A 20,563-nucleotide genomic window follows, 5' to 3' on the forward strand; every position below is an offset into this window, starting at 1 on the left:
GAATGTGTATCTGCGTAAAGATTTATTTAACTTGTCTGTAATAATTCGTTTTTAATGCATCATTTTCTTATACAGAAAGAAATGTACTTATGATAGATTTTATAATTACTTTATACAAGAGTTGGATTTATATAATTAAACCCGCTATTTTCTGAGTGAATTAATCTCGGGCTGAAATATTTGCGGCGATCGGCTAGGGTGTTCGGTAATGAAAACAATTTTAACGATACAAAAAATTTATTGATCATTAAAGCTCATAATTTTAGTTGAAAAAAAAAATAAACTGGTCATTTTTATACATTCTATAAATGATGCAGCGATGATTAACAACTCGGCAATTGTAACTAAAAAGAAATTCCAGGTAAATCTTTATTTGTACGTGTTCTCTCTCAAATTCTGCCATTATCAGTTTGTTCGTAAATATCGTTTTAAAGCGATCATACGTTTATCATGAACATCGTTTATCCTTTCCTATCGTGTATCAATCCTATCATATCGTGCGTGTATACTGTTCTATCGTGCGTTAATCCAATCCTTTCGTGCGTGTATACTGTTCTATCGTGCGTTAATGCTATCCTATCGTGCGTTAATCCTATCCTATCGTTTATCTTGTAAAAAATAACGTTGCGGGTACAGTAATCATTGTTTTAGTATAATTATAAGGTCAACATTTTCGTCGGGGCGTGGTCAAATCCAAAAAAGCCCAAAGGATATTATGACAGATTTGATCACGCTCTGACCGAAATTATCACCTAAAAGGCTTATGATATTCAAAGAATGATTCCCTATTACTTATATGTTTATAATTTTCAGCAATTGTGCGATTAAATATTAAAATTATGACATGTTAATGTGATTTTCATTTTTTTAATTAGGAAAACTCCGCTTGCGCCACAAAAATATTTGAATTTATTGGACTCTATAATACAAAATCTATTCGTAGTATTATCCCAGACAAAGATACTGAAAATGTAAATATTAAGGTATAATGTTTATATGCAAATAAAGGAACTATTTTGGCGTGTAATGATAAACTTATCACTCTCTATTTTCCCGCGTTTTGAATGATGGTATGTTTTGGCGTATGATAATACTGTCTACAGTCATGTGCTGCCCCTAGTCTCCATTAAATCGGGGAACCTGTTACACCTGGTACTTTTAAGATCCTTATATACAATGGATAACCCATTGTCAGTGCCATAGAACACAAAACATACTTTCTTAACTTTCATATATAGCATGAAATCTGATTTTCAACTAATTTCTAGTTTGTCTTCTAATTCAGTATGTTTCACCTTGACCTTTGTTTAATTTTCAGTTCTCGTGTTTCTGTGTCTTCGTGATTTTGTAAAGTTTCTTGGACGTCTATGAATTCTTTCGATTATTAAGGTGCTTAAAGATAAATATTTACAATTGAACTGTCTTGTCTGTGATAACATTACGAATCAATTTTGAATCTAAAACCCAGTCACTTCATAAAACATGAGTGACACAAAATGGGCGTGTCTATAGCATAACCGAAAAACGCCTCGTAGAAATACATAGCATGGGCATCATAAAAAAAAATAGTGGTTATAAAATAATGTTGTTTTAATGTGTACAAATTGGAAATAATATAACTATAAGGAATCATTCTTTGAATATTGTGAGGTGATAATTTCGGTTGGAGGGTGGTAAAATCCATCATAAAGCCCTTTTATTAGATTTGAACATGCCCGCCCGAAATTATCACCTCATAATACTCAAAGAATGATTCCTTATTCCTTAATTAAATGAAATTTCCTATCGTTATCATTTTCTGGTCAATGGTCTTGGAGTTCTCAAACTTGTCAAACAAAAAAAATTGAACGAGCTATCTCTCTCGATAAATTTATGAGATGGTAAGTCACTGAAAATGCACAAATAAACCATTTTTTGCATAGAAATTGATTATAAATAGTCTGATCTGAAACCATGTCCAGATCTCTTTTAAAAGATAAAAAAAAATCTTCTGTAATGTGTCAATATTTTTATTGGAATTGTTCGAAGTTTAACCACTTTAATTTGACAGAAATTGCAGCAATTAAAAAGAGGGAGTAAAAAAGTAGCCATATCAAAACCAAATTTTGTGAATATTATGGTGACTCTTTGTACATTATGCAAAATGAATTTTGTTTGAAATTGTTTCAGATTTTGTGTCATTGAACATTATATGAAATATGGTGTCGAAATGTAATGAAAATGAAGCATTATATTAAAATTTTATATACACCTGTTATGCCTATACTTCTGGGTAAGATGATAAATTTTATAATAAAAATTCGAGTTTAATAAAAAATAAAACCTGAAGTAAGAGATACTATAAAACATAATGTATAAAAAAAAGTCATAAATGCTTACAAGAAAGTATCATGCATGTTATACATAATAATAAAAACAATGCCCATTATAAATTCATGAGATGTGCAATAAAGAGAGAGAGAGAGAGAGAGAGAGAGAGAGAGAGAGAGAGAGAGATAATATATATATATATATATATATATATATATATATATATATATATATATATATATATATATATATATATATATATATATATATATATATATATATATATGTAAACATGTAGTTTTTTTCTTGCAAGTTGAATTTCCTGCTCAGTTTAGTAGAGTACACCACAACTAATCTGTTGAACATAGGAATGTGAGAGATTTCTCTTCATTAACATAACAACAATAGATAAAAGTGATCACTACTGTGTTGCTTGTTTGGGGATAATCCATTGAGCGGAAAGAGCCACTTTGTTGATGTGACGCCCAAATCGAGTCCAACAAAAATACATATACTTAAATTTAAACATATTTTATTGAGTAATCAAATGGATTGGGCAACAGGCAAAGCCTATATAAACCCTCTCCAAAATACAAAGTCAAGAAGTGGTGTTATAAAATAATCATAGAATATAGTATATAGTATGTAGTATAATTTACCAGTTTACAGAGTGATATATTATTGATATATTTGTATACAAGACAAAGGATAATTGGATAATAAATAATAAGCTTGACTTTTGTCATATGATGATAAATTAACTTATTGTTTAACATATACACAACTGTACACGAACACATTCATTCCTACATTTATAAACCCATCACCTCATTCATTCATACCGACAGACAGACATAGAATATTGGAGTCATGATCCAGCCCATTTGAAAAAAAAAAAAAAAAAAAAAAAAAAAAAAAAAAAAAAAAAATTCAAAAACGCTTAGAAGCTATAATATAACTATGAACATAAGAAACAATTTTACAATTTAAGTTTTATGAAAATTCAGAACTACCATAAAGAATATAGTTAATATGAAAAGGGACACTAATATCATTAAATTGATTAAAAAGTTTAACTCTTTGTTGAGTGTATCTTGGACACTCAAGAAAAAAATGTATATTACCTTCAGATTCAGACCCACAGTTTGTACATTGACTATCAGCAATTAAAAAATCCTTAAATAAATGAGCATTTAAATTGCTAGCTTTATTCCGTAATTGACATAAAATAATATTTTCTTTCCTATTGCCAAAGCTGTAGTGTTGGCATGTTTTGGGTATATTTTGGTTTTTGAGTTTTGACTTAAAAATAGACAAAGATGATGAATGTTTTATTTCTGCATCAAGATTATTCCATAATTTGATTGTAGACGGAATAAAGCTATTGTAATAAGAAGTAGTCCGACATAGTGGCAGAGAGTAAAAATTGCCATTAGACCTAAGATTATATGCATGTTCAGTTGGAAAGTATGGTTGAATTAAGTCTAACAAGTACTGCGGTGCTAAACCATGAATTATTTTGTAGAAAATACATATACTTAACATACATATACAATGCTCGTCTAAACATCGTAACTTGCATCGAGAGGTCTCAGAGGATCCGGAAAATAATCGTGAGTATTCTTTTTCCCCTTATTTTCTTAATTTGAAAATGAGAGAGAGAGAGAGAGAGAGAGAGAGAGAGAGAGAGAGAGAGAGAGAGAGAGAGAGAGAGAGAGAGAGAGAGAGAGAGAGAGAGAGAGAGAGATTACATGATAAGTAAGTTTATTGGTGGGGTTTCCGAAGAGTTTAATTTTTATTAACGCTGATAAAGTTAACTAAAACCTAAATATTTTTTTTCTTTTATTTAACTGATGATAACTATCTCAACGTTTGCCTTCTTTACTTCCTCCTCCTGACTAAAAGCATCGCCTATAAAGTTGTTTAAAGTTTTCTACATATATCAAGCAACCGGAGATTACTAAGTGTTTATAACTAATAGATAAGTTAATAACCAGCTATATTTGTTTTGACGATGAAAGCAACGAGAAACGGAACAATGACCAGTGAACTGATATCTAGAACTCTCCCATTTTGACCTTTGTTGATCAGCGGCTAATAGAGATTCAATGTAAACGGATGTGTGTGAGGGAGACTGGTTTCTTATTTCTATCGTTATACATGTATAACGCCCTGATCCGACTGTGTGCTCTTATCATTATACAGGCCTGTTAGTTTAGTTTACTTTGCGGAGGGTTAAACATTTTACCAGCAGTACAAAGAGATATTTAATATGTAGGTATAGACGACCGTCCACACTTTTTAGGAATTGTGTTAAATAATTATACCTAAGGCCATACACAGTAAACTCTGAGGTTTTACTTCTCATAATGTATAGTGATTGAAAAAAAAGTTTCACAGTCGTTGTCCGACTAATATGAGTTCTGGGAATTTTTTTTTTACTTTATTATCTTTTAATTTTATTTTCAGTTTACTTTCTATAATACGATACATGTACTCTATACGTGTTCATTTACAACCAGGGACATATTAGCAATTATCGAAATATTTCAAGTCATTTTATGCATCAATTTTCTTTTATTCTATTGAAAACCTTAACCCAATATCCTTTTAAAGATAAGGACATTTCATGTCTTATAAAACTGTTCTAATCATACCAATATTTCATAAAAAAATATGTTTGTATCTCACCTTAATAAATCGATTAGTTATAATGGCTAAAAACGTATTCATACTTTTTTGAAAATTGACATTTAAATAACATACACAAAAATAAAACAGAAAGTCAGAGATATTATTGTAGTTTCAATAGGCTAGCTATACTTCTTAATGCAGGCACGTAGCATCGTTTTTGAAAGTGTGGGGGGGGGGGGGGACAGACTCATCCAAACAATCTTGACAAGCAAAAAAAAAAAAAAACTAGGTTGAATTGACTTGGGGGGGGGGGGGGCTGGCGTAGTATATCTATAACTTCAATTTCCTTTTTTTCATACCAATCCCTTACATACTCCCAAAAAGTGGGGGGGGGGGGGGGGCAACTCCATGATTATTCATTTTTTATATGTAAATTTAAAAAAAATTAGTTGCTACGAGAAGCCCCCCCCCCACCCTTAATGCTACGTGCCTGCAATGGTCGTGTAAACCCAATCATTTTTTAGAGTCAACGGTTCCGTCCTGATCAAAGGTGAACGTTTAAATATGAGATCGTATATTTGTTAACGACTCCCATTGATAGTACTTCCATTATAACGTACATGTAATACCTTCGCCCTTTCAAGGCCAGCTCAATAATTCAATGGTCAAGCCATTTGGAGCGACTATTTTTATTATTTTGTTGTTTCTCGTGATAATATAAGTTAAAGGAAGTCTATGTGGATTTTGAATTTACGTTATTTAGATTACCTACGGTAATTTAAATAGTGAACCGATCACAAAAGCTGAAATGCTGCTTTAAAACGTACGATTTTAGCGTGTATTATTATTTATTTCATTTCATTATTTGCCAACAGGGTTAAATAATAAAATGAATGAATATTTACATTACCGTAATGAATTACAAGGATTTGAGAGACACACAAATCAAAATTAACTAGTTTCTCCGCATGATACATTACATACATGCATCTGAATTCACGAAAATATCAATTTTTTTATCAGTCTGTCTGCTTCCGAAAAAAAACCCCGCACACACCAAAACAAAAACAAAAACAATTGCTAAGTAAAATCAATATGACACGGAAGGATGGCTTCAAGTTGATTTCTAAGTAGTTAAAAAAATGCCAGTCATTTTCAATTGGGGCTTTACTTCCAGACAGGAACTACATGTTTTTAGTTATTTCTATTTCGACGAATTAATGTCATAGGGGGCTGCTGTTGGACCAATATGAAAGAAATCCTTACCCCAGTCATTTTTTTGACTTACACAGGTAAGATTAATTATTGACTTACATGTATATAATAGGTAAGAATACCAATTCATTGTATTGATATTATACGGGAACATGTAGATTCTGTATTCAATGGTTGGTGACATAATGTTTATGGATTTGTTATTTGTTTTGGGAGGAAGTACTTATCGATGTATTAGTCGACTTAATGAAAAAAAAATGTAGTGACGAAACACAGTTTCATACAGTGTTATAAAAAGTAAAATCATGACATGAACTTAAGGAAACAGATTAATTCATAATTAATGATTAGACAATTTAAAGTATAGCAGATTAAAACAACAGCAAAACAAGATACATGTAACTTACGACGGATAATCGTTTTTCAAACGTGTTCCATTGCATATATTAAATAAATATTTTTAATAGTTTTACACATCAGAGTGATCACAAAACAACAGTATTTAAAGAAGAGGAATGGGTCCAAAAACTGTGCTTAAATGAATTTGAAAAAAAAAACCACCAAAATACTATATCCAAGTAATTTTTACATAATCCAAATTATACATTACATTTATAATATATATATATATATATATATTATATATATATATATATATATTATATATATATATATATATATATATATATTATATATATACTAGTATATATATATATATAATATATATATATATATTATATATATATATATATATATATATATATATATATATATATATATATATATATATATATATATATAGTATATATATATATATATATATATTAGTAAGGTTGAGAGATATGTTAGGTTGTGGTTTTAATAAAGTATATTATGATTTCAAAACCGAACAATAGGGATTGTTATGCATGATTTTGATAGACCAAGACCACTTAATGTCACTCGGAGATGAATATTCCACACATCAAAGTTTGTCACTGATTCATCATAAAGAACCGTGGAACATTTTGTTTATTGCTGGCAATTTCATGACAGTCACAAGGGCTTATTTGTTTATTTTATTTAATTACAACAGTTCTAGATTGAAACGATGGCTGTTGATATCATCTCCGGTGATTTGTAATGTCTATTAAATTTGATTTATTGACTTTAGAATGATTATTTCAACTTTTATGTTGTTTGTGTTTTTTAATAATAAAATAACATATTTTTCATAAGGCAAACTATTTAATCTCTCTCTCTCTCCCTCCCTCTCTCTCTTTCATTAAGACACGTAGGTAACATGTCAATCACATTCATAATATTCCCTGACCCAACCATAAACAACACCAATTATACCAAAGCATCACACATAATTAGAGCCCGATGTCTGCGTACGCGGGGGACACTCTGACAACATGGACAAGATGAAAACGTCCTACAAAATACCGTTTGTTATGAAGCACCTGTCTCTACTTGTAGGTGTTTTGTTCTTTCCTTGCTCTGGTCATCGCATCGAAAGATCTGTGAGTCTTGTGTTTATCTTTTTTCCAACTTTATTCTTTTATTTGGTGGTTTGTGTATCTCTATTCATTGACTTGTTTATTCTGTATTGATGTGTATAGGAACTTCTGCATACTTAAGTAACGCACACTTTCGCAAGCCAAGGGTTTCTGATCCGCACCGCGGATCAGAAACCCTGGGCTAGCGAAGATGTCAATCGCCATACAGTGAACTTGCAAAATCTAATTAATCAGTAAAAAAAACTTTTAGTTTCTTGACCAGTGACCATCTACTCAAGTTGTAAAATATATTTTAAAAAATTATGAAATATTATTATTTTCCAAAATTATTTTATTATATATAAATTATTCTTATCATGAAATATTAAAAAGTCGAAATTATTATTGCTTGACTATTGCTGTTTGTTTTTATGCTGAACAATTTGTTTTCAGACTAGTTGTGCTCAGAAGTACCAGGTAATTCCAAATCATTCTGCGTGTTTACAAAAGACTGCCATTGCTCCTGATTCCGGTAAAGTCTGTTTGTCTGTCTGTCTGTCTCCCCTTCTCTCTTTCTCTCTCTCTCTGTCAACTTATTGTGTGTGTATACAGATATATCGAGAAAACATAAAGAAATCAAGAACTGTAACTCTTACAGATTATATTGACTGTCAAGCAAAAAGATAAATGTTGACTCGTCTTACCTGCAGGTATTTCTGATGAGGACAAAAATGTAATAGTCAGTAAACATAACGAGTACAGATCAGGTGTAAACCCGCGTGCTGTTGCCATGGCAAAAATGGTGAGTAAGAGTCACAAAACACAGCCCCCAACCGTTAAAATCGAACGTGATTTGTAATACTTGGAGTTGTAAGTTTGACCCATTAAATTTTCAATTACTAGAACTTAAATTTTGTACATCTACATTCATTGTAAATACCTTTATATATAAACTTATATCAGATGGTTCGTATGATTTTAATTTAAGTCTTGGATGATGAAATAGCCATGATCGCTCAGATGTACGCTGACGCCTGTAAGGGTCTCGTTCATGATGGAGGTCGACAGCGGAGTATTCCGGGTGAGTGAATCGAACGCAACTTTCCGTGTCGTGTTTGCCTACTCGGGATGAGTAAATCGAACGCAGTTTCCTATGTATTCCTATTAGTAAGCTGATCATTTTATCGTGAGAAAACAAAATAAACGGTTTATATGTTACTTAATGTTGTCAAAATTTAATGAAGATATTATGATTGTTACTGATTTAATCAACAAAGGCACTGTTCTGTTCTCTTTAGTTTCTTTTGACATCTGATTGCATGTCGAGAAAAAACAACGTTGTTATAATCATATTGAGTCTATTCAATTGAAAACGTTACCAGTTCAAAATTGACTGCATGTATATTACACTTATAAATTAGACACACAAATACAATTAAATGGTTTGACACGTATACATTATCAGCTCAGCTAAAGGACAAGTGATGTTACAAAAATTAATGTTAAACATGGTTTAGAGGAAAAATTGATCTTCGTCCTTTCTACATCAAGGTCGTTTCTCTGTGGGTCAGAACCTGGCCAGTGCGTCCTACGACCTGGCTTGGGCAGGCGTGATCAAGCTGTGGTATGATGAGTCAAGGACTTCACCCTGGGGGGAAACAATGACTTAAAGAAAGTGGGCCACTATACCCCTGTATAACAAAAATGTGTATGTTTATAATAGAAGGACTGGGTACGTTGTATAGACAGTATTGCCAAACCAATTGCAAGTAGCTGCCTTTCATGAAAACTTTAAAACTAATGGCAATGTATGCATTACAATGTGTTTTTGTCTACTCGGAATCTGCTATGTTAGGTTATAAATTGATAACAAAAACGTATAATGATAAACAGATAGTAGAATCGAAAATATTAAAATTTATCAAAGTGGCAATGATTTTTTTTTCATTTACATAATCAGGCACGTAGCATCGGGGGGGGGGGGGGGGGGGGGGGGGGGCAGGGGGGGGGGCTGCCCCCCCCCCCACCACTTTGTCTCGCAGCAACAAATTTTTAAAAAATTAACATATAAAAAAGTGAATTATCATGGAGTTGGCCCCCCCACTTTTTTTGAAGTATTTGTTTTTTTTTTGTTTTTTTTTGCTTGTCAAGAATTTTTGGATGAGTCTGCCCCCCCCCCCCCACTTTCAAAAACGATGCTACGTGCCTGATAATATATATACAAGATGTTAAATAAATATTAAAAACATAGTACATATATATGCTTCAACATATTTCAAATTGTGTCCCTATATAATTTTAATGTAATTCTCAAAGTACGTTGCAGAGAATATTTGCTATACCAATTACATCATTTATTTAAAAAAGAAAACAGTTACGTAACCATTTTGCGAAATCATATTTCATAATATTAAAATTACCTAAAAAAAATAATTATATTAGTTTGTCAAGTTATTTAATTTAAACGATGACGATGGCTTACCTTTATAAATTGATTAAGCATCCACATATAACTTACATGTTTTAACAATTATGGTATATTTCTAGGTTGTCTGGGCGACTTCCATAAAGATAGGTTGTGGGTTTTGCCGTCTGTGGCTCAACGAGGAGTTACGTGTGTAATTACGGACCCGGATCAGTAACCTCAACACAAACTTATAAGTTCTGGCGTTATCTCTGCCCATAATATTGTTTTTCTGTGTGGTTGTCTGTCTTCCTGCTTTGATGGCATTGATATTTACACGTTGTTGTAGCTCGAATTGTCAATGTCGTATATAAAAAGTCTAAACATTCGGTACATATAATTCAATAACCATATCCTTTTATTTCTTACTCAATGTAGTACTGCTTGCCCATTTGTACGTAATTTCTTAAATAATTCGATCTAAAATATCTCTTTTGTTTACCAAATTCTCATATGACGGCAATAATTGTCTGCTAAAAAAACACTTTTCTCACACAGACAGCATTAATTTTCTTTCTACCAGAAAAAAATACTCCCATACTAGGATGTAGGCATCTTGAACAAAATTCTATGATACACTGCCCCCCCCCCCTGCTTTTAATTAAATTAGATATACATGTAGTCAATTTTGTCCCAAAGTTACATGTATCCTGTACACATGACTATTTTCTTTACTGTCTCATACCTTCATACATGTAACAGTGCTAGCGTCCAAATATTGCTTGTGCGTCTGTTAGTTTGAATATATATCATTTACTCTATCAATGAAAAAAATATATAATTTATTTCCCAAAATCGTTTTATAGTTTGACAGTTCATCCCAGATAGGTTAGCACTATCTTTGTTTTGTAAAATTATATGTATGAACATAAACTTGCGTATTATTAGAGAGCAGGCGATGATAAATTTAAATTGTTTCGTTTTTATTCATGGTATGTTTTATACATAAAAAGAACAGCTAAATTCTTCTGATTTTGCAGAGGTAATCTGGACATAAATAACCCGTATGAATCGGGATCATCATGCAGCAAATGTCCAAACAGCTGTGATGATAATCTATGTGGTAAGATATTACGTAAATTACACATTAGAAACGCAACGTAAATTAATTTGTTCGTGTGTATCTTTCACTTCTTTGTCCAACCTTAAACTAACAATATGAACAGTGATATCTTTTTACACACATATTTAATCAAGCATTAATTTTAAGGAGGTTGGGTGGTCAACATATTAAACATCAAATCTTTCTTAAAGTTTTGAATATGATTTTTTTCTAAGCCATCAAGTACTTTTTGTAAAGAGAAATTCCAAATATTTTACTTTATAAAAAATTAATATATTTCCGATAATTATCATACAAAGCTCTTTTTCTAAAGGAGATTTGTATAGTCTTAAAACGGCCTCGACTATCCAGCTCTCTTAAGGGCTTTAGATGAATCATTGATTAGAAATTTCAGCTTAACTGATTTAGAATAAAACAGTTATCTTTCGAAATGATAATTGAAATGAATATAATGAGCCAGGATCCTGCGTAAGGTGGTATGGGACACCGCCATATTGTGACGTACTTCCTATCGAAATAAACAATAAAATCAATTAAGTATAATTTCTAATCATTCTCTTTCTATACACTGTGCCGAGTTTTTGTTTTCACCACTTTTCGCTTATACTCTGTCCCAAGATATTTTGGAATCACATTTGGCTTAATTGCTTGATATTTATAAATACCTCAGGATTCAAACGATGTTCATTCAAAAGTATGAAAAATTTCCAAGATTTCTCAGTCAAAACGCCCCTGTTAGCTTATCAGGGTTCAATACAATGCTAAAAAGTGTGATGTCTACGGAGATTTTGTATTGCAGCAAGCCCAGATGATAACGTTGAAATATTGCGCGATGTATTCCGAGTGTATTCCGAATGGAGAAAAGATGTAAACATTCCCCATTATAAATCTCCGTAAGGAATCTGTTTTCGTTCCTGTGAATTTTTCCAAGTGAAAGATGATAATGTGTCAATGAAATTATCTTGAAAAATATCCCTTTCAACTATTTCAACTGCACTTCTTTCACAGGTAAGTGTATTTTTATTACAAATCGTCCAAATGTGCTGCATGAATATCTTGGGACAGACTATAATAGCTCGCTTTGCTCGCCGGCGCTGCGCGCCGGCGAGCGAAGCGAGCTCTAAGAACCAGTGTGCGCGGGAAAAAGAACAAGCTAAACCTATAGTTCATCAAACAAAATTTTTTGTCTACGTCCCATAATGCTCTCTGATGTTTTCACCCGTGGTGCTATGCCAAACATGGCCGACTTTTAACTTGTATTTTACAGTGGCTTAAAGTTTGAAGACACGTTTTGAGTACCGCATATGCTATGGCGAGACTCAAAAGATTTGTTACATTCTTCCATACCTCCGTATTGAGTCGAGAAACGTAAACAAAGACGATCAAAGTCATGGATGACGTCACAGTGCACTCGCGCTATATTTCCCGCGATAAATTTAGATGTGGATCAAACATCTGTAATGCGTGTACTAGCTATTCCAGAATAGACTGCGATACCTGCCTCATTGACGGATGATTTGTTTTTAATTTTTTTTTATATAGAGATTTTATGTATATATAATTATATTAGCAAGAGCCATACTTAACTGTCATAACGATCCATTTTTAAGCTAATTGTGCATGCATGAGTAGGGAGGAAATAAACAATAGGACATTTTGAAATATATATAAATAAAAAGGATTAAAATGAAAAAATAAACAGTTAAAAAAAATTTTAACCCCCCCCCCCCCACCACTTTGTCTCGCAGCAACAAATTTTTAAAAATTTACATATAAAAAAGTGAATTATCATGGAGTTGGCCCCCCCACTTTTTTTAGAAGTATTTGTTTTTTTTTGTTTTTTTTTGCTTGTCAAGAATTTTTGGATGAGTCTGCCCCCCCCCCCCCCCCTTTAAGTATAATTTAAGTATAAATATTAAGTATAATTTTTAATCATTCCCTTTCTATACACTGTCCAGATTATCTGTTTTGAAACGCCCCCTCTACCGCTTCAGGTTTCAATATACATCCCAAAATAAATCAAAGTACTGAAGTACCGACGAGAGTTGATTTTATCGATTATCATTTATTTCTTGCGTGGCAATTAGTTTCTAGTCTGTATTTGAATTACGCACTTTTTTATAATATGAATTTTAATTAGACTTTTCAGGCAAGAATTTAGAAAACCCCATATGAATCATGTTGTGTAATACTGTAAAACGAGAAAATTTGGCGTATACGTATTTTAGCGCAAACGCAAGTGCCAGTACATTAGCGCAATTATATTTTAGCGCATGCATCTTTTCTTTTAAAAATAATACAAAAAAATGTTGTTGTTTGATAAACGATCACGCCCAAAATTTAGTTCACTCAAGCATGTGAACACAACGACTTTGATTTCTATCTCGCATGCACGGTAAACTGTCGTTGAGAACAATACACTTACTTTTGTGTAAATCGTCAGTCGATAATAAAGAAAACCTCATTTATTGGCGATGATGTGTACATGTTGTTGGTAAACAAATTTGAGTTATCGGACTTTGAATTTAATGTGTCGACTTGGATAACACTAGAAGAGTCCCGAAACTAAAAGTGAAATCGAATGCTACATTTACCCTGAGTTTCGATCACCATGAGAGAATCTTTTTCACAGTAGTTTTACATTTAAAAAAATAGGTATCGTCTTGTTATCTTTATATCCACATATGGAGAAATCACGTACACTTTATTCATGAGCTAAATGTCACGTGACACTGTTCTCATTAATATTTATGTCTTCAAATTGTCTCCCTTACGAATGAAAATTACATACCTTTTATGTATGAAATTTGTGTGATTACGTCAAAACTTTCATTTTTTGAATGAGAACGTGTTTAGGCAATGCATAGATTATCTGTGTATGATTTTGTCACCACAATCAGTGATTCACACTTAAAATTCACTTTGAATACCTCTCTATCCAACCATAGATAATCTTAAAATATGACTTTACCGGCTAAAATGAGTAAATAAATAGATAAACAGCTAAAAATATCAGCTTGAAACAGAATAAAATTATAAAATGAAAAATTTCATTCAATTTATAACGATAATTCTTAATCAAAAATATGCAATATGCCTAATGATTCAATATAAAGACTATATAAATGCCTAGTTGCAAGTCCGAAGGCTTACAGAGAAAGTCTTGAAAATGCTAAATTGGAAGTAAAAAGGAACCGACAAGACTTTTTTTAATTTGAGTCAAAATTTCTGGCACAACTAGTTTGCAATGTAAACTTTGTAAATATATGAGGAACTACTTTACCTATGAATGGCAAGTATTTCAAAAATAATTCCAAAATTTCTTCATAACGCCTTTCATCACTAAAACACACTTTATTCCTACAACGACCCGCTTCGATATTTCAGGTTCAAAAGGAACCGCCATCTCAATATCTAATGTAAACAAAACAAGCACATTCCAATCCCGGATGATGTAAATGACAGAACCAAATGAGGAGAAAATATTTCCGAAATACTTATTTTTTATAATTTGTGATTTTTCTCATTCCTTTTTATATATTCTATTGTAATGAAAATCGCCATTATGATAACAATATGGCCGCTATGCAAATTAGTAAAATGTACACCATTTCTCCATATGACTAATCAGAGATCAAAGAAATTATGATCAATCAGGTATTGTCAGCGTTAACGATCGCCACGCTTAATCACATTTTTCCCTCCAGGCGCTAAATGGAAGTGGCATGGGGAGAAGCCCAATTTCCAAGGTGCTAATGCGAGATATTAAAAAGCAATTAAAACTGAATTAATAAATCCATGTTTAGGCACTTATACCCGATAACCTATACCGTTTACCTGTGTAATTGTTTAAACAAACAGAACCGACAGCATACGATATTTAAATGAATACTTCTATAAAGCCTTAAAAATGGACTGACGTTATTGTTTTGCAACTTGAAGATATTTAATACATATGGAAAATTGTTGGCGCACTTTTAATTTTAGCGCTCAGAGGCAGTTGCGCCAAAGGCGCTAAAATTTGTAGTGCGCCATATTTTATCGTTTTACAGTATTTAAAGATAGATTTTAAACCATGTATTAGTAATCGAAACAATTCTAAAAATTGTATGGATCCAAGCACTATTGATATTAAACTCCAGTCTCGTTCAACCAGACGCTCACCTGTCTCCGTTAATCTCCGCCAAGCACGAGAGTCTCTCTGTTTGTCGGAGATTTACGGAGACAGCCGAGCTTTTTGTTGAACGAGACTATATTTGTAAATTCTGGTGTAGGAATACATGAGACTACATAAATATCTAAATTGTTCGTATTGTATAAAATCTTACTAGTTTCAAAGTGTTTATAGATAATTTTCCTTGAAAAACAATGCTTCAGCATACATTAAATCGAATTTTTATATTATATTCAAGAACTAAGACTTGTCAGCGGTGATGATTTGTGCTTAGGTCCAGACACTGTTTCACTTTCGGTTTGCAAGAGTGACTGCATAGGAGAGTTGACTAAAATCAACTCCCAAAAATCTACAGGGTTTTTGCATTGCATCAGTCATCAATAAGCCCGGATAATAACGTTGAAAAATTGCGCGAGGTATCCCGAGTACCTCCGAATGGAGAAAAGATATAAACATTTCCCATTATAAATATCCGTAAGAAATTTTTTTTCGTTCCTGTGAAATTTTATGAGTGAAAAGTAATAACTTGTCAAATAAGATGTCTTGGATATTTTCCATTTCATTGATTTCAACTGTAATTCTTTCACTGGTATGTGTATTTTTATTAAAATCATCAAAAAATGACGGAAGCAATAACTCGGGACAGACTTAAACAATTGTTACATATCAGCGTAGCGTTACGGGTTAGAGCGTTAACTACAGTGTAATAAGCTGTAAGTCATGAGTTCGAATCCCACTGGGGCTTTTATATTTTTTGAAGCACATTTTTGGGTCAAATTATGTAACATTTGAAAATTCTAAAACAGTGAATTATGCATTATGATTACAATGTACGTTAATACAAATTAATATCGACAGGTGTCCCACACCACCTTAAATTGAGTGTTAACTATATCTGGACTATTTTCAGATTGTCAAGGCAAGGCATGTGAGAATGGAGGAACTATGGACTTTAATGCGTGCGCATGCACCTGTAAACCACCGACCACTACTTATGTCGGTCCGTCCTGCCAATGTAAGTACAGACTGAGTAAGAAATTACAAATCTCGCACCACGTGAGATTTCGTCAGATATTGTACTGCCGGAAACAAGCGGCCATAATTCAGCGGCGTGTTATCTGAATTTTATTTTAATTCTGCAATACTAAATTGTACCTAATTGCTTTATACGTACATGTACGTGCCTGTTTATATTTTTTTTTAAGTGTCTGACCATATTCTTGATATCCTAGGGCTATTGGCTTCTGTCAGTGTACACGTAGAGAATGCAAATTGCTTTTGATATTTATATTCCATGTTCAATTTCTTTTTAATGTAAAAAAAACATTACCTAAATACATTAGATATACAAGCTCAAATATTATGATTTATAGGTTTATAAAAAAAAATATAAGGGCAATTTAAACTGGACGGAACAAAAGGCAATAATTTCCTTGAATACTAGCATGACGTATTATTTCCATAATCAACTCTGTAATGATAATGATAAGTTTATCATTGTTGTTCTTTTTTTTCAGTGAACTGTACCGGTCAAAAGGACCGTTCCTACATCTGCGGCCCACAGTTCACCCCAGCAATGTGTGACAGGTTCACTAATGTCCCCCAGGACTGTCCCACCATGTGTAAAGTGTGCCCATGTAAGTCATTCACAAACACTTTTATATTAAATTTTTGTAATTATACATCATACATGTATGTACCGAAGTAAGTCCTTGATAAACGCTTTTGTATTACAACACACTTGTATATATATACTGTAAACTAACTTTTAAGGTGGTATGGGACACCTCAATATTGTGACGTAATTACTATCGGAACAATAAAATCAAGTATAATTTTATGAATATTTCTTTTTCCGAAATTGTTACCTAACAGCTTATAGCACAATTGGTTATAGCGTTATCTACGAATCTGTAAGTCACGAGTTCGATTACCGCTGGGGCTTTTATAGTTTTTAACTCTCTAAAAAAAAAATTGAAAACTTATTTCTTGGTCAAATATTGTGAAATTAGAAAATTATAAAACTGTGAAAGTATATTGATATTTGTGTTCTTTTGTCCACATTAATATCGACAGGTGTCCCATATATATCACCTTCAACGCGTGCAAGAATTTAACGCGACGTTCTCAAGTATCTCGTCATTGCAAAATAATTCTCACCGCGACAATGATATTTGTTTTATGGAACGATCTTGAATAGAATGGAAGCTTTTTTAATAAGGTTTTATAAGTTTTGGTATGGAATGGTTACGGTGATACTGTATGGTTTTATGACACGCTCTGGTATAGAATTGTGGCAGTAAGAGTACAATTTGTTTACAGATGCTGGGATCGGATTCGCGGACCCTGGCGGGGGACAAGAAACAGTCAAGTCAAATACACGGTTATCGATCTTAACAACGATGATTATATTGATATCACTTCGATTAATTTTCTTAAAATGAATGTAATTTTTTTTATGTTTGTTCATATCATGTTATGTTTTTGTGCCAGACATGTTTGTGTGAAATATTAACTGATACAGTTTTTTTTAAGGGGGCGTGGGAGGGGGGTCATTCTTAATATCTCTGGACCACATTTGTCAAGATTCATCGGTAAAAGAAGCAATGGGATAAAATTAAAGAATAATTAATAATAATAAAAACCCAACAGATTCTTACTCTTACACCATAAATCCTGATTCTAAGGGGGGAGGGGGGGGGTTATCTCACAATTTTATAGAGGCCCCCTTGTTCACCAAAACTATGTGCATAATGCACCTAATTTGTCTGCTTACAGACAGTAAAGAGTAGAAATCATAAATAGGTATTGCATCAACTTTGACCCAAACTTGTACCCAAAATACATGGTCCCTGGTAAATAGGGTCATGACCTTTTAAAGATTTTTTTTTGCTTTGTTTGTGTAGTTTTATGAGAGGATTAAAATGTTGAAATCTTTACGACCGACACACAAAATCGAACATCTTTTGGTCGGGTCACCTTTAAATCTTTATGTCACTCTACTTTTCAATGCAACGTCATGTATCTGTATAAATGTATATTATGACAATAAAGAAAGAGCAGTCATTATCGTTCTGCTTATATTTAGCCAATGTTTAAACGTCCTTATATTTTTCTGTCCCAGTTACATGGTTTTGTCCACATTCGAAACATACAATCAAACGGAATGCTATTTTTCGTTGGACTTTTTTTCGGTATAGTGTAGCCTCAAAACATGGCTTGCTATTCAACCCTGAATGAAATATTTAAACTATTAAACAACGCCATTTTTGTTTACATTCAAGAATCGCAGTTACACGTAACATCTAAAATATCTCAAAGGTATTAATTAATATTAATTAGTTCTATATCAGATGTAAGTGTTTACAGTTTACTTCAGGAAATAGAGTTGTCGAACTTTGCCTAAATCCAATTTTTTTTTAGACGTGAGATAATAAACAAATTGATTTTTCTCAGCCTTTTATTGCAATGAAAATTGATTTTATAAATAAAAATACATGTATATGTAAAAACACTAACAAAATAAGTATCAATGAAACTATAAACAATTTATGCAAGATCGTGTATTAATACAATTAATTTTGATAATAAAATTTGTTTCGTAAAAATTATGGTTTTACATTTCATGATATTAGTTGCTTGGTTTCAAGAAGCGACCGATAAACAATACAGTTCCGGTCGAATTTTCTCTGATCAGAAAAAGGAAGGGGTGGTCCGCTTTAAACACCATGGGTTCTAGTGGCATGCACATAAACCTCATCATCACTGCTGTAGCAGCGGCGGCTTCCGTGCCCTCCTCGTTGACCTCAACAAACGCTTTGTGAATGACGTCAGATACATGAGTGCCATCTGGCGGGTTTTCCATCATGGCGCAGAAGTCGGCTTTTCTGGAAAAGATATCGGTGATTCCCATCCCACCAAGAACTTTATCCAGTTGAAACGAGCTTTCTAGTTTGAATTTCGGTATGGAGACAATGACATCCTCGCTGTACATTTCCTTTGTTAGTTCCCGAAACGTGTCAGCCGACAAGCTTGATTCTAATGACGACAATCCGTCAACCTTGTTCGGAAGAATGATTAGCATACCCAGTTCTCCCCCTTTGTATGGAAGATCCAGAATTTGGCAATCCAGTGATTTGGACATACCAATTAGCCACTTTTCCTTTTCCATATTCATCATTTCAACCGTGCCCGACTCTGTCTCGGATATTCGAAATGGTTCGCTCTTTGTATTCGAGGCCTTGAATGCATTTTCCCAATCCCCTTTGAAGTAAATAGCATTGGTTAAAACAATTAACGAAAGGGAGTTAATCCCTCCCTCTGGAATCAAATCCTTGATTTTATTGTTGGTCTGGTCCTCAACCCAGGTGTTGATTCGAGTTCTCGACCCTTCCGGGTTTCCCACAAAATCTAACAATTCAATTTCACTGTTGTAATAGTCCAGCGATTCCTTTTTATACGACTCTTTAATCTCCAGTCCGAGTTTGGAAAATATCCGGTTGGCTATGGCGAGCTTTGCCCCGTCCTTAGACTTTCCCGTCAGGGTGGCGTGTAACTTTTGATACGCCTGGTGCGGGTTAGGAACTCCCGCTACTCCCAATACCTGTTTTATCTGCTCCTCGGATTCCCCTTTTGCGCCCAACATCGTTAACATAAGAGCCGCCGATACACTGTAGGGTGACATAAACAGATTCCCACCCCCTTCGCACAGAACTTGATAGAGTTTAAAAGAGAAGTCTGTGACTGCACTCTCCATGACTGATTTTGTAAATATCCAGTTGAAATTAGAAAATCTTGTAGAGCTGATAAATTATATCACTTCCTGTCTCTTTTCGTGTTTATCTCCGTTCTGGCGTGATTCCGTGGGATTATGCGGATTATGCGGATTTCACAATCTGCACAGATCGTCTGCCACTTTATAGTGTGCAATAAAGCTGTAATTTTATTTACCTGTGTTGCTCGATAAACATGTGATACCTGCACTACCTGGTCATCCCTCACTATGTTATTTATAGTCCTCCCTCTTGTTTACAATTTTCATCCATTTTGACCTGTAGATGGGGCTCCCCACAGGGTTTCCGTATACAAGCTCTCTATACGTGTATAACACGTTTAAGGGCTCAGTACTGTACAGCGTTGGTATTTTAAAAAGTATGCAATAAAAAAAAATTATAATGTAGTTAATCATGATAAGTTCTTTGCCAAAGTAAAAAAAAAATGTG

At 33.1% G+C, this 20,563-nt stretch overlaps 1 protein-coding gene and 1 pseudogene across 1 annotated transcript; one reads left to right on the top strand and one right to left on the bottom strand.

The window, feature by feature from the left end:
- The first annotated feature begins 7,524 nt into the window (after positions 1-7,524).
- LOC128170101 (cysteine-rich venom protein Mr30-like) lies at positions 7,525-17,820 on the top strand (annotated as a pseudogene).
- A 1,144-nt stretch (positions 17,821-18,964) lies between these two features.
- LOC128170103 (leukocyte elastase inhibitor-like) lies at positions 18,965-20,363 on the bottom strand. The gene has a single exon (XM_052836074.1). The coding sequence runs from the start codon at positions 20,095-20,097 to the stop codon at positions 18,973-18,975; it is 1,125 nt and encodes a 374-aa protein (XP_052692034.1). The 5' UTR covers positions 20,098-20,363; the 3' UTR covers positions 18,965-18,972.
- Positions 20,364-20,563: the final 200 nt, after the last annotated feature.

This window comes from Crassostrea angulata, unplaced genomic scaffold, assembly GCF_025612915.1.
Source record: "Crassostrea angulata isolate pt1a10 unplaced genomic scaffold, ASM2561291v2 HiC_scaffold_319, whole genome shotgun sequence".
NCBI lineage: Eukaryota > Metazoa > Mollusca > Bivalvia > Ostreida > Ostreidae > Magallana > Magallana angulata.